The sequence below is a fragment of the Nicotiana tabacum genome, chromosome 22, assembly GCF_000715075.1.
Source record: "Nicotiana tabacum cultivar K326 chromosome 22, ASM71507v2, whole genome shotgun sequence".
NCBI classification, from domain to species: Eukaryota; Viridiplantae; Streptophyta; class Magnoliopsida; order Solanales; family Solanaceae; genus Nicotiana; species Nicotiana tabacum.
The window spans coordinates 42,298,010-42,321,738 of NC_134101.1; the positions used below are offsets into that span (position 1 = coordinate 42,298,010).

The following is a 23,729-nucleotide window of genomic DNA, read 5'->3' on the forward strand; positions in this document are numbered from 1 at the left end:
TTGATCTTTAACACGTCGTTCGGTGGTTTGAGGCCATGAGTAGCTTTACTTCAGGTATCATGACTTGTACGCGTGGTCGGGATTGAATTTTGGGAAGTTCAGAATTGAATTAGAAAGAAAATTTTCATTTCGAAAGCTTTAAGTTGGAAGAATTGACTAAGATTGGATTTTAGAGAAAACGGCCAAGGAATCAGGATTTGAAGGTTTCAGTAGGTTCGTATGATGATTTCGGACTTGGGCGTATATTCGGATCGGGTTTTGGATGCCCCAGGAGCGTTTCGGCACCTATTGTGGAAGTTAGCACTTTGGAAGAATTTCATGAATTTGGGGTGGAGGTGAATTTTATGTTATCGATGTCCGTTTGGGATTTCGAGTCAGGGAATAGCTATATATGGTAATTATGGTGCTTGGAGCACGCCCGGAAGTGGATTTGGAGGTCTGTAAGTCATTTTTGAGTCATTTTGGCAAAAGTTAGAAATTTGAAGGTTTTTGAGAAGTTTGACAGGGAGTGGACCTTTTGATATCGGAGTCGGATTCCGATTCAGGAAGTTTAAGTAGGTCCGTAATGTTAAATAAGTATTGTATGCAAAATTTGAAGTCAATCAGACGTGATTTGATAGGGTTCGGCATCGAATGTAATAGTTTGAAGTTTTAGAGTTCATAAAGCTTCAATTGAGTTGCGATTCGTGATTTCGACGTTGTTTGATGTGATTTGAAGGCTCGACTAAGTTCGTAATGTGTTTTGAAACTGGTTGGTGTGATTGGATGGGGTCCCCGGGGGGAATGGATTCAGGGTGGTTAACGGATCGAATTTGGAATTTGAAGAAGAGTTGAGGCAGTGGATATCTAGTGTACCCGTGATAAGTGGTAATTTTACCACTTCTTTTAATCTGTTTTCTTTAAATTTTGCGTTCTTTAATTATAATATGAGGTTGTTTATGGTGTGTATTGCTAGATTTTCATGTAAATGATGCCATGTAGAGAGTTGAATTCAATTGAAGTGAAATTGAGCAAACGAGAGTAGAAACAATGCAAAAGCCTTCAGATATCTCGCATCTGCGAGATAGGACTACCCGCACCTGTGAGGTTTTGGCCGCAGGTGCGGCGGGTGCAGAAGCGACATTTAGAGTCACAGATGCGGAGCAGGCCAGATAGGTGAAGGACCGTAGGTGCGGAGCTTTTGGCCGCATCTGCGCAAGCGCAGAAGCAAACAATGCCTCGCAGGAGCGAAAGAAGGCGCAGAAGCGGAAGGTGTCTCGCACCTGCGAAGCCGCAAGTGCGGCTACTTCACCGCAGGTGCGAACGTCAGGGATGGGCAATGTGTTCTTTAAAAACGAGGGCTTGGCTCATTTTCACCTCATTTGCTCCATGAGAGCCGGTCTTGGAGCGCGTTTGAGCTCATTCTTCATCATCAATGCCAAGGTAAGTGATTCCAACTTATTATTAGTTAAATACATGGTTTGTATAAGGATTTAAACATGAAAATTAGTATAAATTGTGGGGGTTTTGGTAGAAGACCTAGAATTTGATATTTGTGGATTTTGACCACGAAATTGGGTATGGAATTGAGAATAAACTATATATTTGAGTTCGTGAGGTTATGGGTAAATTTTATCTTCGAAAAGTTTTGAAATCCGGGCACGTGGGCCCGAGGGTATTTTTATCGACTTTTCGATCGAGGTTAGAAATTTTTATAAATTGGATTATATTGAGTATTTGAGTATATATTAATGGGTTTGCATAATTATTGGCTAGTTTTGGAGCGTTGTGCATCGATACAAGTTGTTTGAAGGGCTTGAAAGCCAGTTATGGAACTACGGAGCGAGTTAAGTCTCCTTTCTAATCTTGTATGGGGGAATTAACCCCATAGGTGAACTAAATTATTGTGTGCTTCTATTTGTGGGGGCTACGTATGCACGAGGTGACGAGAGTCCGTACGTAGCTACTAGTTATGCCTACGTCCGGGTAGTTTTAGGCTCACATCATGCTTTGTTGACATTGTTATGAATTTATGTTTGTTGTTTGCCTTCAGAGGGAGCGAGATTGAGTCTACTTATTAAATATTTTGAAAGGAGTTGAAATTGAAGAACTTAAGATTTAAAAGGTTTCATTTGAACTTCATAATTTCGAAAACAATTGATGAATAATATAATAGCTGAATAAATCTATGTGTAACCGCGCCGCATGTATGTTTCACGAGCGGAATAATTTCCTTAAAAAGCTACAAGCTGAATATCCTTTATTTTGAAAAGAATCAAGAAAGAGATATGATTTTAAAGGTTAAATTTATATTTGACCGCGTCGCAAGTATGATCCGCGAGCGGGGTGATTCCTTAACTTTATGTTTGACTGTGTCGCACGTATGATTCGCGAGCGAGGTATTTCCTACTACTCTCATGGGAGTGGGCCGTTCGCCTTGGCAGATTAAATAGATGCATCTATGGTTCGCACAATTCGACCCTCTGGCAGTGCACAATTTAAATATTTGTTGGATCGGGCCATACGACCTCGACATAATTTGTGCATGCTTGTATTACTTGCCTTAAAATTTATAATTAATGATATTGCCTCCCTGGTCTGAGATGAATTGATAAATGATGAAATGTGAATTTGGAAACCTCTTATTAACAAAGGAATTGTTTACTTGATTCATGATTTTCTTGAGTTTACTGTCGTTTTTAATAAATCCACGACTAATTATATAATTGATGGCCACGGTAAGTGTCGGAGTCGATCTCTCATCACTACTTCTTCGAGGTTATACGGGATATTTACTTGGTACGTGTTGATTTATATACTCATACTACACTTGCCGCATGTTTTGTGCAGGTACAAATATGACTAGTGGCCTTGTGGGCGCAGAGGCGCGGTTATTATAGGGATTTAGGTGAGCTGCATCTTATGTATGACCCGCAACCAATAGAGTCTCCTGTAGAGTATTGTATTTTCTTTCCTGTCCAAATTTGTATTCCGGACAGTTATTGTATTTTATTTTAAATTCCTAGAAAATGCTAATGCACTTGTGACACCAGGTTCTGGGATGATTATGGGATGTTTAGCATTAAAATTGGAAAACATTATTTTTTATTCTGTAAATTCATCTTTTACTAGATAAATTGAAGTAAATTTACGATTTCAAAAATATTAAAATGAGAATTTAATTAACTATTTAGTGTTGACTTGCTTGACAGTGGTGTCCGTCTCCATCGCGACCTTTAACGGATTTTAGATCGTGACAATATGGTATCAGAGTATTGGGTTCACTTAGGTCTCACGAGTCATGAGCACGTCTAGTAGAGTCTTGCGGATCGGTATAGAGACGTTTGTACTTATCTTCGAGAGGCTACATGGCTTTTAGGAGCACTTCCCTTCTTGATTCCTCATCGTGCGATTTGATTCCTTTGAGGCTTATCCCTTCATTTCTTTCCCATTCAATCTTCTGCGACGTGAAGCGCTGGTTAGAAATCGGGAATTGAGGAATTGTAATGGTACTACAGATGTGGTGTGGGATGTTTCTCCTTGTGTAGTTGATTGGGCCATTGTCGTCGCCTTGTAGAAGGATATTCTATCATTTCAGCTCAGTAGCTGTACTTCTGAGAGCTTTGAGGCTATGCACAGGTTGCTATGATGCTCATGAGTTGTTATCGCACAGTATTGATGTGATGGTAGGATGCTTGCCTATGTCTCGGGGCAGTGAATGACTTGAAAGGAGGTTTACTCATTTCATGATTCAGAGATTCAGTATTTTACTTCCGACGAAGGAAAGGCAATCGAACTAAGAATGTTTAGACTTGGGTGGATGGAGTAGCAGGACTCGATATTTTCGAGCGTGGTAGAATCTTCGCATGTGATGTGACGTCATCGTCCTCGATTAGTTATGATGTGCTAAGTTCACCGGTGTTATGGTTTCCTTCAATTTCCTTGGGGCAGAGTATTATAAATGGTGCCAGGAAAGCGGCTGACTGAGGTCGTAATGTGTAGTTGTTCAGGATCGAAACGGCATTCCCGGTATTGATGGCTCGAGAAAGATGATTTACGAAAAGGTTTAAAGTTGGTAGCAATCTATCGGTTCAAGTGGTACAGAAGTAGATCTCAATTTAAGGCCATAACTGGGCAGCGAAGGATAAGGAAGGACATGTGGGAGGTGCCTTGCGTTGAAGAAACTTATAGAAGTCCAAGTGTGAGAAACAAGAGTCGGGTAGTTACTTAAAGGAGTGAGTTTAACCAAAGAGGGAGAGTGGCAGAGTAGCATGTGGGTTCTATGATAGGATAGCTATACGTCTTGAGGAAAGTTTAGAGTGATTTGGGATTTATGGTGGTTAGTGACTAGGTCTACGGACTTAATTTGAAATATTGGCTATTATGCGGTGGGAGATTGGATACCACATAAAAGAGTTGCATGATATCAAGAAGGATACCACATGACTTTGGATTGGAATGTATTGTCACACCTTTAGTTGACGTCCATGAGGAGTGAATGGACTGGTTCAGCTGGTGAATGAGCTCGGACTCAGAATTATCTACTAACTTCGTAGTAATTATACCCAGTGCAGCGACGTTGGAATATGCCAGCATGTAATTTCCATATGTGGGTTATCTCCTGTTAGCAGGTTAGCGGTCGTGTGGTGTTGACGAAGCTTTTGCAAAGAATTCTACTGGCTACCCGGTAAAAGATTTAATATGTAAATGTGGCTAGTGGTTCGGAGTGTTTATTAAAGTTTAATAGAAGGATTTCGAGGAATTTGGCGAGTTGATTGTGCGGGATCATGTCGATGAAGGAAGAATCTTGGTGGGTTTCAGGTTTATACAATAGTAGCTTCAAGCTAAGTGGGAGAGTCCCACCACCTACAGTTGGATTGCATGGTCATCTATTTGTAAGATTTTTGGGTATCACCATATTGATGGGTTGTTACGTCTAAGGAAAGAGAACATCAATGGTAATTTGAGCAAGAGATTTGAGGAATGTGTGCTATAGTTGGCCTTATCGATTCATGTTCAGGATTTGGGAAGACTCAGGATTTATGCTTCGTGTAGAGGCGAGTTACAATGAAGATGATTCGGCCAGTTACTTCTTTGAGAGGGTGCTCATGTGCTAGCAGAGCCTTGGAGTTGATTATATTCGGGACCAAGTCAGAGTGGGTGACTCTCAATAACGGTCCTAGTAGATTCAAAAGTTAAGGTGTGGTGTCTAAGGATTTTGACTCCATGGTATGTTTGAATATCGAGCTTTTGCAGCAGATTATGATAAAGGAGCTTGGAGTGTTTCGTGTTATCTTTGGTCTACAGGGTATCATGAGAGAAAGGGGAGCACGTAACTTTGGATTTATAGAAGAATCATCAGAATAGGTGTATCAGTTGAAGACGCGATTATGCGGACAAGGAGGGTATGAAATGGTTCGTGGGTTTTGGGGACAATGTGGTCTCGTGAAATGGGGTCACTCGGTATGAGTGCGGATTGAGTTCGTTATATTTATAAATGAGCTATTGTTATTTCTAAGGAATATCCAGAGTAAATTAGGAGAAGTCGGGTTTGGTTAGCAATGGTTGAATTGACATGATGATGGTAATGATCAGCTCCTTCAGCCTGTTGAGTTGCGCATGTGATTTGTGGCGGTACATGCGAGGTTTGACGGTCGCCGTAATTGATTCTATTTGGGGGAATTCGAGCATTATGGAATGTTATGTGTAGATGGTTCCGGGAAGGATTATGGTGGTTTAGACCACTACTTGAGGTTGGTATTTTCTGCAGATATGAGGATTCAGTCGCGTGTTGAGATGGTTCTCTTGGAACGAGTTAAGTAAAAGGTTTCTATGTGGTGAAGTGTTTACCCTATTAGTAGTTCAGAAGTTAAGATGAAATTCTTGTACTCTTGTGCATTGGAATGACTAAGTGCAGTGATCAGCATGGGATTCGGAAGTTGAGGATCAAGGTTGCAGTTTGGTGTCGACAAGAATGTCAAGAACTCGGATGAGCGGGAAAGGAATTAGATGCTTAGAGTAAGATGGTATTGTCTTTGGCATCACCTGAGATCAGTGCCTGGTGTGAAGGGGATTTGCATACTGAATGCAGATTCTTGAATTGCTTTACAACGTTGGTGTGGTCGGTAGTATAAATGTACAAACTTGTTACCTGGTGCGGATGATCATGGGATCATATCCCATGGGAAGATTGCATAAGTGTGACGTGTATTCACTTAATTGATTGAAGAATGGAAACCAAGTATGAAGATTTTGTTAATATCGCTAATTGGGAATTTATGCCTGGCGGGTGCTCGGTTCGTTTGGTTGTGGACTGTGGGTGTTTGTTTCGGTTATGATGGTTCTCGTGTGTTATGGGAAAAGGGTTATTATGGATCCTTGAAAGGTTATTAGCCTAGCATGGTGCGATCAGAATCGGCTTGAGGTCTGTGGATGGATTTAATAGTGAATATGGGCTCTTTGTCAGGCCGGATGTGTTCATTTCGGCATAGCGCTCCTTATGGAGGAGTATTCAGATGTTGGATGTTATTTCGTCGTCGGCTATTTCATGTAATACTATATTGTGCCGTGTGAGTTATGGAACGGCTTGATAGATTTCCTATGTGTTGAGGTTCCGCGTAGCGATGGTGTTATGTGAGCAGGATGGCTCTCAAGATTCAGATCATATATCGCACCTTAGTTGTGCTTGAGTTTTGTAGCATATGGCACTATCTGTCTCCCCGGGGATGGTATTATGTACTTAGCGTGCTTGTGGCTGATATTCGGGTATTTTGTAATAATGAGCATTCTAGCTCGGTAAGTATCTCCTTATATAGAGTTTATGTTTGGATTGGGTTGCGCGCCGCAACATTGTGATGTGGAGTACAATTCCCTATATCTATTCTTGTGTGTTTTGTTTCTCATTTTCTAGGGAAAGTTCATAACGCCTTTTTGGTTGTTTAATTAGTTACGTAGGTTGAGTAGTTCTTTCGAGAGTTCATTTTCCTTATGTATCACATTCACGTTTGTAGTTTGTCGGCACGTTGTGGCATCATATGAGATTTTGGCAGAGTCTGAAGTGGCTTATTGCCTGGGCAGCTTATACTGGGAGAGATGGGATTATTGGACATGGGGTCAATGTGATCAGATCGGTATGAGGCATAGTTAAAGAGTAAAGTATCGGTATTCAGTCCAGAATGAGGTAATGGTTCTTGTCAAGGGGAGAAACTCAATGAATGGTTGACTCGGCTGTTCGTTGTAAATTTCTACGCATCATTTCCGCTGCGGCAGCATTACAAGAGTTGGAGCAAGACATGTGTGTGGCATGAGGTGTGTTATGGACATCAGGTTCGTGGAATTTCGGCTATTGTTATCAGAGGATGTTATTATGGTCATGTGAATTATGTGGTGCATGGTGTGAATTCAACAAAGGTATGCAGTCATATTTTGGTACATCGTGTGGTGATTGATACGGTGATCGTACGTTGGAAACAGGCATGGCAGAACATTTCGGATGTTGGAATTTCACTCTAAGGCTAATTTGACGAAGCAAAAAGGGGAATCTTCCGATTTACTCAAGACAGTGTGCTCAACTGAGTTGTGGTAGCATGGGTAGGTGTACGGGGTGTTAAGCAGTGATTTCAGACAACTCCAGAGCAGTTCTTAGCACGTTCGAGGACGAACGTATGTTTAAGTGGGAGAGAATGTAACGACCCGACTGGTCGTTTTGAACTCTAGCGCATCGTTCAGCGGTTTGAGGCCATGAGCAGCTTCACTTTAGGTATCATGACTTGTACGCGTGGCCGGGATTGAATTTCGGGAAGTTCGGAGTTGAATTGGAAAGAAAATTCTCATTCTGAAAGCTTTAAGTTGGAATAATTGACTAAGATTGGATTTTAGAGTAAACGACCTCAGAATCAGGATTTGAATATTCCAATAGGTTCGTATGATGATTTCGAACTTGGGCGTATGTTCGGATCGGGTTTTGGATGCCACGGGTGCATTTCGGCACCTATTGTGGAAATTAGCACTTTGGCAGAATTTTATGAATTTGGAGTGGATGTGAATTTTATATTATCGATGTCCGTTTGGGATTTTGAGTCTAGGAATAGCTCCGTATGGTGATTCTGGTTTTGGGAGAGCATCCGGAAGTGGATTCGGATGTCCGTAGGTCATTTTAGAGTCATTTGGCTAAAGTTAGAAATTTGAAGGTTTTTGAGAAGTGTGATCGGGATTGGACCTTTTAATATCGGGGTCGGATTTCGATTCCGAAAGTTTGAGTAGGTCCGTAATGTCAAATAAGACTTGTGTGCAAAATTTGAGGTCAATCGGGCGTGATTTGATAGGTTTCAACATCGAATGTAGGAGTTTGAAGTTCTAGAGTTCTTAAAGCTTGAATGGAGTTGGATTCGTGATTTCGATGTTGTTTGATGTGATTTGAAGGCTCGACTAAGTTCGTAATGGGTTTTGGAACTAGTTGGTGTGATTGGATGGGTGTCCCGGGTGGATTCCGGGTGGTTAACGGATCGAATTTGAAATTTGATGAAGCATTGAGGCACCTGATATCTGGTGTACCCGCACCTGCGAGGTTTTATGCCGCAGGTGCGGAGGGTGCAGAAGCGACATTTGGAGTCGCAGATACGGAGCAGGCCGGCCAGGTGAAGGACTGCAGGTACGGAGCTTTTGGCTGCATCTACGCAAGCGCAGAAGCGAAAAATGCCTCACAGGGGCGGAAGAAGGCACAGAAGCAGAAGGTGTCCCGCACCTGCGAAGCTGCAGGTGCGGCTAGTTGACCGGTCTTGGAGCGAGTTTGGAGCTCATTCTTCGTCATCAATGCCAAGGTAAGTGATTCCCACTTAGTATGAGTAAAATACATGGTTTGTATAAGGATTTAAATATGGAAATTAGTATAAATTGTGAAATTTTTGGTAGAAGACCTAGAATTTGGTAATTTTGGATTTTGACAATGAAATTGGGCATGGAATTGAAAATAAACTATATATTTGAGTTCGTGAGGTTATGGGTAAAGTTTATCATTGAAAAGTTTTGGAATCCGGGCAAGTGGGCCCGGGGGTGATTTTTATCGACTTTTCGATCGGGGTTAGAAATTATTATAAATTGGATTATATTGAGTATTTGAGTATATATTAATGGGTTTGCATCATTATTGGGTAGTTTTGGAGCGTTGTTCATCAATTCAAGTTATTTGAAGGGCTTGGAAGCCGGTTATGGAACTACTGAGCGAGGTAAGTCTCCTTTCTAATCTTGTAAGGGGGAATTAACCCCATAGGTGAGCTAAATTATTGTGTGCTTCTATTTGTGGGGGCTACGTATGCATGAGGTGACGAGAGTCCGTACGTAGCTACTAGTTATGCCTACGTCCGGGTAGTTTTAGGCTTACATCTTGCCTTGTTGATATTGTTATTGATTTATGTTTATTGTTTGCCTTGAGAGGGAGCAAAATTGTGTTTGCTTATTAAATGTTTTGAAATGAGTTGAAATTGAAGAACTTAAGATTTAAAAGGTTTCATTTGAACTTCTTAATTTCGAAAACAATTGAAGAATAATATAATAGCTGAAGAAATCTATGTGTAACCGCGTCGCATATATGTTTCGCGAAAGGGGTAATTCCCTTAAAAAGCTACAAGCTAAATTTCCCCTATTTTGAAAACAATCAAGAAAGAGATATGATTTTAAATGTTAAATTTATATTTGACCGCGTCGCAAGTATGATCCGCGAGCGGGGTGATTCCTTAAATTTATGTTTGACCGCGTCACACATATGATTCGCTAGCGGGGTGTTTCCTACTACTCTCATGGGAGCGGGCTGTTCGCTTCGGTAGATTAAATATATGCATCTATGGTTCGCGCCATTCAACCCTCTTGCAATGCACAATTTAAATATTTGTTGGATCGGGCCGTACGACCTCGGCATGATTTACGCATGCTTGAATTACTTGCCTTGAAATTTATAAATAATGATATTGCCTCCCTGGTCTGAGATAAATCGATAAATGATGAAATGTGAATTTGGAAACCTCTTATTAACAAAGGAATTGTTTACTTGATTCATGATTTTCTTGAGTTTACTGTCATTTTTAATAAATCCATGACTAATTATATTATTGATGGCCACAGTAAGTGTCAGAGTCGACCTCTCGTCACTACTTTTTCGAGGTTAGGCGGGATACTTACTGGGTACGTGTTGATTTACATACTCATACTACACTTATTGCACGTTTTGTGCAGGTACATATATGACTAGTTGCCTTGTGGGCGCAGAGGCGCGGTTATTACGGGGAATTAAGTGAGCTGCATCTTATGTATGACCCGCAGCCAGCAGAGTCTCCTTTAGAGTATTGTATTTTCTTTCTTGTCCAAATTCGTATTCCAGACATTTATTGTATTTTATTTTAAATTCCTAGAAAATGCTCATGCACTTGTGACACCGGGTTCTGGGATGATTATGGGATGTTCAGTATTGAAATTGGAAAACAATGCTATTTATTCTGTAAATTCATCTTTTACTAGATAAATTGAAGTAAATTTACGATTTCAAAAATATTAAAATAAAAATTTAATTAACTTTTTAGTGTTGGCTTTCTTGACAGTGATGTTCGGCGCCATCACTACCTTTAACGGAGTTTGGATCGTGACAATTTGATTTGTTACATTGGTATTTTCATTGATTCGTATTCCAATGACAGTATTATTAGATCAATTCAGCGGTGGTGACCCAGCGGGTTGGAGTTTTTGGGACGAGTGTTACTTAAACTTTCATGGCTTCTCAGAGAAGGACCGGTTATCTCTGGCTTACCTCTACCTTGATGGCGCTGCAGTTTCTTGGTTTGATTGGTTTTATCTCTACCTTGATGGCACTGCACTTTTTTGGTTTGATTGGTTGTATCGGAAGAACCAGTTTTGGGATTGGAAGCATTTTATAGAGAAATTAATAATGCACTTCCAGAAACGGACCTTTGCCAATTCAGTGGAGCATCTAGCCTATCTTTCATAGACGCTTTTTCAATATGTACGTTTTGAGACTAGGGTTCCTCTTAAACAGCAAGGCCCTATCGTTGCTCCTTTACATAATAGCTTCAATTCTTCTTATTTGGACGATGGAGTAGATACAGATGCTTTGGAGGCCAAGTTGCAGGGGTCCTAGACAGATACATCTTTGGGATCGAAGGATGAGTTTGTAAGAAGGATAAGGAGGACTCTAAGTTGTCTGTAACAACCAAATCCTCTCATGTCTCTCAAGATGTCATTTCGGAGCCTGTCGAGTGTGTTAAGAGCTCGTCAGCAACTTTCGAGCATGAGGTGTTTGATAAACTTTCTCATGGAGATGAGATACATTTACTAGAGTTATCCCTTATAGAAAATGACTAGGAGAAAATTAGTCTGATTTTCAACAAAAATCTAGAGTCCGATACTGAATTATGTGTGAATCACAGTCTAATTATTAGTGACTATGGACTTTCTTTGGTCACTAAGGATGGAGAAGTTACAACATCACTTATGGAGATGAAGAGAACTCACAAACTGGTGTGTGCCAGGCGCTTGATAATTGTTCTCCAAAAGCCGGTCGAATATTTGGTTAACAGTGAAGTGCTCTACTCACTTTGCTCTTTTGGACACATCTCAAATTGTTACACTTCTTTGCCATGTTATCTGGATTACATTTATTGTTTTTCTGAAGCTAAGAAATAAAGATGAACCCAAGTCTAAACTCCAAGCTACCAACCAAATTATGATATTGTTCCTAAAAGTTGTTGCCTATTGTAGCCCATGTGTTTATAATACTCTAAATTTGTCACGACCCAAAATTCTGCCACAGGCGACGTGATGACACCTAGTCTCTAATACTAGGTAAGTCGATTTCAATAACATTTTTGAAGATATTTTTCTTTTCTTATTTATTTAAATAAGCAACCAAAACTAACAGCGGAACGAATAAGAACATACACCCCCCTCCCAAGACTGGTAGTACTAAGTCATAAATTCTAGGTGAATACATTGAATGATCACGAGGACCAAGTATACAATACTGTTTGATTTCAAAATAACAGTACAATGAAATGAAAAGACTCCAAGGGACTGCGACGACCAAACAACTCTACCTTGAATCCTTACGATCCCGCTTTAACTGTGCTCAAGTTCGATATCTCCAATACCTGGCTCTGCACAAAAATGTGCAGAAGTATAGTATGAGTACACCACGGTCGGTACCCAGTAAGTATCAAGACTAACCTCAGTGGAGTAGAGACGAGGTACAGTCAAGACACTCACTAGTCTAATAGCCTGTGCAATATAGTATACAAAATAATACTGGAAAATAACTAGCAATGATAACAACAAAATCAACCAGTGATATAACAACAATGCAATATGAACATCATAATTATTGCTCAGACGAATAAGGAACACAAGTACAACCAATTAATCAAGTCCTTCGAATATAAATTCTTTCGCCTATATGCTTTTCAAATAAAAATCTTCAAGATATAATACTTTCCAATAAATATATTTTCAAGTAAAAGTCGCCATGTGACACCTCATTTCACAATCATAAATATTACGGGTCGTAGCCCACTTTCATATTTTTTCACGGCACCTCATGCCCATATTTCTATCACCATCACACAGACAACTCACGTGTCAAAATATCAATGTACATAAGATCTACATGATCAATTTATTTTCACTAAAGTGAAGTTAAAATTTGTAAATCAAGTAAGAAATCAACAAAGGAATAAATTTATTTTAGAAATTATTTGGGTAAAGAAAATGATATTTCAATTAAAATGAAGCATCCAATGACTACTAATTTGGATATAAAATTTATTAAATTAAAACATAATAGCAATTTATTTTATCCGAAACAACTCAATTCTCGAAAACCAGTAAAAACCATAAACACAAATCTGTAGAGTCTTGTACAAAGAGCCAAAACCAACACGATACAACAAGGAATACAAAACACATAATAAAATCAAATAATACATCACGGAAGAATATAAAAATTTACATATCACGAAAAAATAATATAACCAAAGGCAAGTGCACCCATAGAAAAAAATCAACAAAAGGGCACTCTCGAGGTACCGCCTCGTAGTCCCAAAAGTAAATATGCAAGACAGGGGGGATCTCCTAGAATACCGTTCTGTAGTCCCAAAGTTAATATGCAAGGCAGGAGGATCTCCCAGAATACCGTTCCGTAGTCCTAAAGGTAATATGCAAGGCAGGAAGATCTCCCGAAATACCGTTCCGCAGTCCCAAAGTAACTATGTAGGGCAGGGGATCTCCCGGAATACCGTTCTGTAGTCCCAAAGTAAATATGCAGGGCAGGAGATCTCCCAGAATACCGTTCCGTAGTCCCAAAGAAAATATGCAGGGCAGGGGATCTCCCGGAATACCGTTCCATAGTCCCAAAGTAAATATGATTTCAACAACTACACATCAAGTACTCACATATCACAAATGGCTCATCAAGTGCGATTACACTAGCAGCCCAGCTGCTTCAGCTTCTCCTCCAAATCCAAATTCGATCCGTTAAGCATCTGAAACTCACCCGAGGTCCTCGGGACCCCGTCCGAATATACCAACAAGTTTTATAACATAACACGGACCTACTCGAGGCCTCAAATCATATCAAACAATATCAAAACGACGACTCACACCTCAAATCAAAATCTATGAACATTGAACTTTAAAATTCTATATCTTGTGCCGAAACATATCAAATCAATCCGGAATAACTTCAAATTTTGCACACAAGTCATAAATGGCATAACGAAGCTATTCAAATTTCAGAATAAGATTTTGACCCCGATATCAAAAAGTCAATCCCCCGGTCAAACTTTCCAAAATTCAATTTTTGCCATTTCAAGCTTGCTTCCACTACAGACCTCCAAATAATTTTCCGGACACGCTCCTAAGTCCAAAATTACCATGCGGAGCTATTGACATCATCAAAATTTAATTTCGGAGTCGTTTACTCAAAAGTCAACTCTCCAGTCAACTCTTTCCATTTAAGCTTCTAAATAAGGATTGTTCTTTTAATTAAATTATGAATCTTCAGTAAATCAAACTCGACCACACCCGCGGGTAATAATACATATTATGAAGCTTCTCGAGACCTTAAGTCATTGAATGAGGCGTAAATTTTTAAAACGACATGTCGGGTCGTTACTGGATCAATTAAGATTATTGGACTAAGTAAAATATTGGAGAATTATATTTGGGATCCAGGCCCAGTTAGCAAGTAGATAAAAAGGACTACGAGATTAGAAAGAAGGATTATGCGAATTATGTTGAAGCTTCGGCTCAAGTATGTACTTCTCAACTCCTCTTCTGAATCTGTATCTCATCCCCTTTCTTCTTAGTTTCCTGTTGCAGTTTCTTTTCTCATCTCGTCTCTATTTCCCCCAGTATTGTTTTCTATTGTTTTGTGGACATTTGGATATTGTAATTCCATTTGGTGAGTTAATACAATCAGTTGGTTCAGGTATAATCTCTGGTTTGTTTCATATTCCCTCTGTTTTAATTTAAATGACACACTTTATTTATTAGCCCGTTCCAAAAAGAATGGCATATTTTTATATTTAGAAATGATTTAGCTTTAAATTTATTTTTACCGTTTTACCATTAATGAGAAGCTTTTATAGTCACACAAATGTCATGGCCCAACAAAGCTTTTGCCCTTAAGCTTTTAGGACCACATATTTCAAAAATCTTCTTCTTTTTTCTTAAACTTTATATCAAATCAATCTACATCACCTAAATTGAAACGGAGAGAGTAGTATGTATCTTTAATCTTTTAGCTGATGGAATAGGAAAAGGGACAAAAAGCCTCAAATCAAAAATGTGAAGCTGTCAGGATTCGAATCCATCGCTCAAATGGGAAATCTTGGCCCTCAACCAGGAGAGTTGCAGAGCTCTTTTGCCAAGTAGCATCATTTTAACATTTATTTTAATTTTTTAAATTAATTACATTAACATATTTTAGTAAAGCATTAGCAGTATTGGTCCCTCATTTATTAATAAATTATGAATTTAGTTCATATGATATTTGACTACATTCATTTAATAGAATGAATATCCTAAAACCCGTTTAAACTATTATACTTTTGTTATTTATTTATTTAAGCTATCAGTGCTCCCAAAACCCCCGAACTATATCTCCCTATTAAACTTCGATTGATTATTTTTTTTGTCAACCTTCGATTTTCACGGGGATGGATTCACATCTACAAAAGATGAATAACTTCATTTCTCTGCGGTGTGTTGGATTTACTGAAAAATTTAAATGGATATTCTTTCAAGAAAGAAAAATTACGGAGAAATAGATAAAGAAGAAATGAAGAAGAAAGGGTAACACTAATTAGTCGTTATACACGGCTTGGTGGGGCCATTGTTATGCATAATTTCATCTCTCATGTGTGTTTTGATGAGTTCATTCACACATTCTGCCAAGAAATCAATGGTTTCATCTTTAAATAAGCAAGGGAATATAATTCAAGAGACTTTTTGGTGACACCATATAGTTTAAGTAGGTAATTGACAAAAGCATAATAGTTTAGATTTTAGAATATTCACTCTTTAATATGCCACGCACAGAATAGAAGCTAAGATTCGTCTATAGCTATGCAGGCAAGGTGACGACTTATTTCATGATATATAGCATTCTCTTTATATATAAGGAAAATACATAAGATATAATGTGTACTCGTACCAAAAAATTAATTTCACACTTAACCTTTACCGACGTCCTAATACCGCCTATCTTTTTTTTTAAATGTAACAAACACTTCCCTAACACACATATAACCAGCCACGTGGTGGGAAGTGTTCTACACTTGCCTTCACGTTATTGCCATGTCGCTGCCACGACAAATACTATGTCATATTTTAAAAAGATTATTTTCCATGTCATCCAATCCTTTCTTCTCCGTTATCCACCACCAAACCTGTCAAACCACCACCAGCAAAACCATCGCACACAACAACCACAATCACAACAAATGATTCATTCATAAAAAGTGACTATCTTCCATTGAACTTCTAACATTTAGATAGGATAAAAAGAAGCTAAATTGCAACGTGAAGAAGAAATAATGTCCTTATTCTGGCGGATCATCCTCTTACTCTGAAATGGGTAAAGGTTTCAAGCCAAAAATGAAAATTTTGCTAGTTAGTTATATAAAGAATTTAATTCTGATAAAAGGAAAACAAAAAACAAAAAAGAATTGAAAAGGTGAACCAACGAGAGCCAAGAGTTATCCGCAACAGATTTAACAAAAACAAAATTTTCAAAAAATATAAGAAGAAGAAGAACTTGGAAGGTAAATGGGTATGAGAAATTTAACATCATAATTGTTAGAGTGTGCATGACTTTTGATTTTGATTGGTCTTAGGAAGAAATTGGATTACACATTTAAACTGAGTATTAATTAAGGTTTTTTTTTTGGAAAGTTTTTAATTTTTAGTTTTTGGGCCTCTAGGGTTTCTATGTAGAAGTGTTTAAAGGATTAGAAGAAGGAAAATTTGTGAAAGGAGAAGAACAGCGTTGGGGGGGGGGGGGATGAAGATGAAGAATGGGAGGGGCTGGGGGCTGGTTTTTGGCTTTACTTTGGACTATTAGGCGCCCACTTTTTCTTTATATTTAATTTCATCAGCTTTTAGAGTAATATTTGTTAATTATACTAAAAATAAGAATAGTGTGGTATTATTCATAAAGGTTAATTGCGAAACTAATTTTTTTTATTTTTCCTTATATATATATGCCAACTGCTTGGGATCCAATTACCATATTAAAAAAATCTTTCCACTCATAAAATTTGATCAAATTTGAACAAAGTAGAGATGCTATTTATGGCCACCTCCATAAGACCTGCAACTCCTTCTCTTTCCTTTTTCAGTGGTAGAAAGGCATCACTTGTATCAAAAGCCAAAGCCTGCAGCATGTCTAAAGCTAATTCCACTAGTCCAAAAGCTGAACCACCATTGAGTCACAGCTCTATTCCCACAAATATGAATACCCATAGGCGTTCTGGGAATTACAAACCTCCTACATGGCATTTCGAATATATCCAATCCATTAACAATGATTATGTGGTACAGCCTGTTATTATTAAGTCTTTCTTGTTACTCAAAGATAATATATACTAATATCTCCGTGTACTATATTTGCATGGATCAGAATCACGCGAATATTTTATCAAATGATCATTTTATTAGTAAGTTAATGTTTTTTCTTAAAAAAATTGCGTACGTAGGGAGACAACTATACGAAGCGATTAAATAAACTGAAGGAGGAAATGCGGAAGAAGTTGAAGATGATGGACGATGTTGATGGAGAAGAATTAGACAAGCTGGAGCTGATTGACAACTTACAAAGACTTGGACTGAGTTACCACTTCAAGGAAGAAATCTTTCAAATTTTGAGAAGCATACACCAACAACATATATTACAGAAGAAGGGCAGAAACATAATCGCGGGAGAATATTCATTATTATACGCTACAGCTTTGAAATTTAAACTCTTGAGAGAACATGATTTTGATATTTCTCAAGGTATGTACGTACGTACTGTTCATTTGGGGAACATTTGGGGAATGTCCGACCTTATATACGTTTGAATGTTGACATGCGACATACACATATATACATGTAAACCTGCATTAATGGCTAGCTTTAATTGCACTAAACACCCCCTATTATATGATTCAATTCTAGATAAACCCATTTACATTCATAAAAGGCGTTAATAAGATTTTTTTAACAAAAATATTAATTCTTTTTTTTTTAAACTTCAAAAAAATCAATATATAAGAAATTTTTATTTACAAGTTTAATTTGTCTTTAAGTAATTATATTTTAATATACTTAGTAAAAGATTATACTTCATAAGAGGTGCAAGTGTAGGATTTTCATAGTATAGAGTAGGGGTGTTCAAAACCAAACCGAAACCGAAAACCGAATCGAAACCGAAGCTTAATGGCTTATTGGTATCGGTTTAACGGTTTAACGGACGGGGAACGGATTAAATTTTTTTTATTAACGGCTTATCGGTTTAGGGGCGGATTATTCAATTTTCTTAACGGATAATCCGTTAACCCGTTAAGAAAAAAAAAAAAAAAAAATATATATATATATATATATATATATATATATATATATATATATATATATATATATTAAAGATCAAAAACCCTTCCACTTCTTCCAGTACTCTATCTCTAAGTTCTAACGACTAATTCCTAAATAATCAGAATTCTTACGTACTATGCATCAGAAGATCCCAGGCTTGGCTTAGCTTAGCTTATTCTCCCACCCTACAACACGATTGTTTAAGTTGATGTCTATGGTTCACCTCTGCTTTTATTTTTTAAAACTAATGCATGTTGTCTATGTTTAATAGAAGAACAACAGTGTTGTGCCACATCTTTTTTCACTCTACAACACATGACACTACATCATTCTTATGTAGGCGTTAAAAGACATGTATGTCTGGACTCAATGTATAATTTTCTATTCTGAATTTGTATGTTAGGCGGTCAGCAAACAATTACACGCAATATAGATTGAATTAGGCCGATAAACCGCCCAATAACCGCCCGATAAGAGCTAAACCGATACCAATCTGCCCGATATCTTATCGGATGGCTAGCGGATTAATACATTTAAAAACCGATAACCGTTAAGCCAAACTGTTAAGAGTAATTAACCGCCCAATCCGCCCGAAAAGCAGCCCTAGTATAGAGGGTGTAAGTATTTGATAAGTTATAGGGAGTGTATCCGAAACGAAATCATACTATAAAGGTGTTTCGTATAATTACCCAAAATTAAGTTATTATAGTATTAGTTACACAGTTTAAGATTTACCAATGTAAGAAAAATAGAACTAAATCATAATCGATAGAGTTATCAATGTTTTGAAAAGAATATATAGTTAGACTTCTATATAACAATCTATATATAATAATATTTTAATATAAAATCAAAATCTTTTTGGCACCAAATTTTTTATATTATATTATATCTCTTACTAAAACAACATTTTACCAATTATTAACAACAATAACCATTTTTATTGCAGTACGTTTTTTTGTAAAATTATCTCTCTGTATATAACAATCATCTTTATAGATATATAGCCTCTACGATTACCAATAATCGGTCTCTATGATAGAATATTATGTGTGTGTATATATATATATAATTAAAGATCTCATTACGTGAAAGATTTGAACATATATTTAGATTTTTCCCCTTGTTTAGATATATTGAACAGTTTCAAGATTGAGAACGGTAATTTCAAGGAAAGTCTTGGTAAAGACCCAAAAGGAATGTTGCAATTGTACGAAGCTTCGTTTTTTGCTACAGAAACAGAAAACACTTTGAAATCCGCTACAAGAGTCACAAAGTCGGAGCTGAAGAATTATCTTGAAAATTATGAACACGGTGAGGAGAATATAACAGCAACATTAGTCCGCCATGCATTGGAACTCCCTTCGCATTGGATGATGTTGAGATTAGAGACAAGATGGTTCATAAACGTTTATGAGAAAATGCCAAACGCTAATCCTCTTCTGCTTGAGCTTGCCAAGTTGGACTTCAACATTGTTCAAGCAACACATCAAGAAGAATTAAGAGATGTATCAAGGTGAGTATCTATAAATATATGTCCATAGTCAATACATAAGTTTACCAAAAATCTGAAGGTTAATTAATTAGGAGGAACTAAAAAAGTATTTCTGCTTAATTATTTAGAACATGTTTTTGATAATTTCTCATGTATAGCATTAATGAGTAATTAATTATATTTAAAGGTGGTGGAAGACCACATGCCTGGCAGAGAAGTTGCCATTTTCAAGGGACAGACTAGCGGAGGCTTTCTTTTGGGGAGTAGGGATAGTATTTGAGCCTCAACAAGGACATTGCCGAGTAATGCTGACAAAGATCATTGCTTTTGTTACATCCATTGATGATATTTATGATATTTATGGGACTTATCCTGAGTTACTCTTCACTGATGCTGTAGAAAGGTAATTAAAGTAACTACATCTGTAACAATTCATTAATCTTGCGTAACACAAAACATTACTCAACTTATAGCTAATGATTAAGCGACAAGCATTTTCAAGAATTGTTTTTAATAATTAGCTTCTCCTTTTCACGTACGTTCAAATTTCACCTACTTACTCTAATTAATTTACTCCTCTATCAGTTCTCCTTTCTATTGATGTGAAAATATAAAATAATAATAAATTCAGATGGGAGCTAACAGCAATGGAGCAACTTCCGGAATACATGAAAGTAATGTACCTTGCGCTGTTCAACACAATCAATGAAATGGCATATGAAGTTCTAAAAGAGCAGGGTATCAACATCCTACCCTACCTTTCAAAATCAGTAAGAATTGATATCGTTGTATTTAGAATACATTCTTTTAGTCCCAGAGATTAAATATGCCTATTTTATTAATTTCCTATATATCTAATCTGCTAATTGAAACACATGCACGTTAATTAATTAGTGGGCAGATTTGTGCAAAGCTTATTTACGAGAAGCAAGATGGTACTATAATGGACATAAGCCAACTCTGCAAGAATACATGGATAACGCATGGATCTCAATTTCAATTCCTATGATATTAATCCACGCATTCTTCTTAGTTACCAACCCAATTACCAAAGAGGAATTGGAATCACTAAGCAAGTACCCAGACATAATTCGCTGGTCTTCAACAATTTTTCGCTTCGTCGATGATTTAGGGACATCATCTGTATGCTTTTATACCTTTCTTTTACATGAAATAGGCGTAGCAAATCTTGATGTCTCATTTAATTTATTTATTCATGTATTTATTTCAGGATGAATTGAAGAGGGGGGACGTTCCAAAATCTATACAGTGTTACATAAACGAAAAGGGTGTTTCCGAAGAAGAGGCAAGAGAACGCATACAACATTTGATAAAGGAGACATGGGAAATGATGAACAAAGCTCAGAGAGAAAACTTGCTATTTTCTAGAATATTTGTTGAAATCGCAAAGAATATTGCAAGAACGGCACAGTGCATGTATCTGCATGGAGATGGGCATGGAATTCAAAACGCTGAAATTAAAAATAGCATATCCAAAATACTTTTTGAGCATATCACAGTTCCTAATCCATTGACTCCCAATCCATCCCTATAATTAGAGCTAGATACTAGTATAATTTATTTGTATCGAATAAGACTCTGAACTTGTGCTTGCGTAATACTGTTCGTGAAAGCAGCAGCGAGTCAACTTCTTAATTATGTGATATATAGCTTGTTTTGATGGTTGTTACCCATCATTTCATGATGTACGTGTTGTATCATTTGATATAGTTTAATAATATTTTAGTAGTAGGTTTAACTGGTCGTATTAAATGATAACTGTTAAATTTACTAAAATATATTGAATTATTATAAATACTAGATTTATCAACAATTACTATGAAAATAATTTAAGACAACTTCATTTTCAAATTTATCACGAATTACTCCTTGTAAAACTTAAAGCTATAAATTTATACAACTCCTAACAAAATTAATCAAATACAAAATGTCATCCAAAAAAAAAAGCAAAAACAAAAAATAGTCTTAGCAAAAATAGAAAAACGTGGATGGAGAATATATTGATAAAAGGGATATAAAAAACAATAGCATAAATGAACTTGAAATCTGAGGTGAAGATTCTAATACTGTAAGATGGAGTTAAATAGAATAAAAGAACAAATAGATGGGAAAGCGAACAATAACATAATGCTCCAACCACTTCAAATAGGTAATTACATATAATGGATCCTTTTATGTTTGTTTACCCTCAAAATCGAATAATAATTGAATTTATATACGATTTTAAGGATACATGATCCAATTTGATACAAAGTGGTAAGTAAGATTAATTATAAAATAAAAGACAAAAGATAAATGCAAACCACGCAAGTTGAGCAAACCTAGCCTTGTGAAATTAATTTCCCTCAAGCTAGAAATAATATTATCGATGTCGGAGTAAAATGAACTATGACAAAGCTAGAAATAGCAGTATATTGCTTTTTGGTGTGTCTTACAATATCCCTTATGAATTGTCAAGTCCCTCCCTATATATTAGGGGAGATCTACCCTTTGAGATATTATTTTATTGTTCTATAAAAGGCAAAAGTCCTTGATTTGCTGGCCGTTGGTTCCCCTTTTGAGCCGTTACGTGATTTTCACAATAATGATTGGTTAATGGCGAGAATTACGGACCCTTGTCGGATGAGTTGGCAAAACTTTCTTCGAGACCGTTAGAAACAGGACCAGTTATGCCTTCGGCAAACTCGAGGGCAAATCTGATGGTTTCGATGGCTAATTTTGACAGTTCTTTGGGTTCGATCATAATCACCATGTGATGATCTTGGCTGATGGTGTTAGACATTAGATCGATCTTCTAGCTCGACTTCACCCGATCACAGATATTTTGACCCCGGCCTGATCATGACATAAGTGACAAAAATATGACGTCAAAATCCCTTTGTTTTTCAGAGAGTAAATGATAAGAAACGATTCGAGCTTTCGATTCTCACTTCGATAAATCACGACGATGAATTCATGACGTAAGTGATAAGAATAGTGAAAATGTCTAGTCGATCCAGTTTTCGAGGCATTAAATGTGTGTCAGTTAATGGTTGGCCATCTTGGGATGTGAACCGTCGTTTGGGAAACCTATAAATACCCTTCAATCTTTTCATTAGAACCTTTTCCATTCCAACTCTTGCTCTTCCTTGTTAGTTCTTTGAAATTTCTTCATATGTTACCTACGAGTTACAACTCCTCCTTTACCAACATCATCTTCTCTCTTTTATTTAGAAGAAATGTCAAAGACTTCAAAATCTGTTCCTAAAAAAGAAACCCTTTCTTCCTCGAAACCATCTGAAAATGTTTCGCATGCTACAACTGAGGAACCAACACCGGAACCCCCTCTAAAGTCATTTGTCCCTTTGGGATTCCCAACTGGGGCCGACTTCAAGGTCGAGAAAACCCCCTTGGTACCGAGTCGGTGCTAGCCACATATGTACTATTACTGTAAGTATCCTCACTAAAGTCAAAGAGGACTGCAACAGGGAAGATAAACTCATAGTGGTCCCTACCCCCGAGGAATCGATCACCACCTGCGTTGATGCTTTCTAAATGTTTACACTTACCCTTTTACGTTGGGTCCTTTAGACCTAGTTATCATAGCCTTGGGGTGATTGATCTCTCTGGGTCGCCTTCGTTTACCAATTCTCTGATAAACGAGGCTCAGACGTTGAAAGTTAACCTCGGCGAAGGGGCCCAAGGAGCAGCCGATTCTTTCCACAATTGCTTTGATGGACTAGATTCTACTGCTTCGGAGGATGTCACCGGGTTGGGTGACTTACTAGTACCAAAAAAGATACTGTCCCCGGGAGCTGGCGGGTCTTCTTCAAGCCCAAAATTAGTGAATCAGTTCCCAGCTCCGAGTGTTGATCCTACTCGGAGATGTGCATTTTTTATGCCCATTCTGGAGGACGCCCGGGTTCTCTATGCCCCGGTGGGGATTGCCAGTTACCTTTGGTGCTTGGTGACCGAAGAAGATCAAGCTAGAATGAACGAGGTGGAATCGCCCTGCTTGTTCAACCAAGCTCAACAATCATTGAATCGGGTAATTTTGAATGTCCTTTCATTATGTACTTAGATTTAATCATGAATAATCGTAACATTTTCCTTTGTGCTTCCAGGC

General features: G+C 37.6%; 1 protein-coding gene across 4 annotated transcripts; it reads left to right on the forward strand.

Moving 5' to 3' along the window:
* The first annotated feature begins 16,753 nt into the window (after positions 1 to 16,753).
* Positions 16,754 to 21,376, forward strand: LOC107829661 ((-)-camphene/tricyclene synthase, chloroplastic-like). Of its 4 annotated transcripts, none has more exons than XM_075244859.1 (7): positions 16,757 to 17,073; positions 17,235 to 17,532; positions 19,222 to 19,624; positions 19,791 to 20,006; positions 20,235 to 20,373; positions 20,498 to 20,746; positions 20,835 to 21,376. In XM_075244859.1, exons 1-7 carry the CDS (start codon positions 16,822 to 16,824, stop codon positions 21,156 to 21,158), a joined length of 1,881 nt encoding a protein of 626 aa, XP_075100960.1. In that variant the 5' UTR covers positions 16,757 to 16,821; the 3' UTR covers positions 21,159 to 21,376. The 4 variants fall into 4 exon arrangements, with proteins under 4 accessions (XP_075100962.1, XP_075100960.1, XP_075100961.1 ...); XM_075244860.1 differs by having other exon boundaries at positions 19,345 to 19,624; XM_016657117.2 differs by having other exon boundaries at positions 16,758 to 17,073; positions 19,240 to 19,624.
* Positions 21,377 to 23,729: the final 2,353 nt, after the last annotated feature.

Coding starts and splice junctions, on each gene's coding strand:
- LOC107829661 (XM_075244859.1), top strand. CDS start 16,822: ATGCTATTTATGGCCACCTCCATAAGACCTGCAACTCCTTCTCTTTCC. Junction 17,074..17,234: donor CCATTAACAATGATTATGTG/GTACAGCCTGTT, acceptor TTGCGTACGTAG/GGAGACAACTATACGAAGCG. Junction 20,007..20,234: donor TTCACTGATGCTGTAGAAAG/GTAATTAAAGTA, acceptor TAATAAATTCAG/ATGGGAGCTAACAGCAATGG.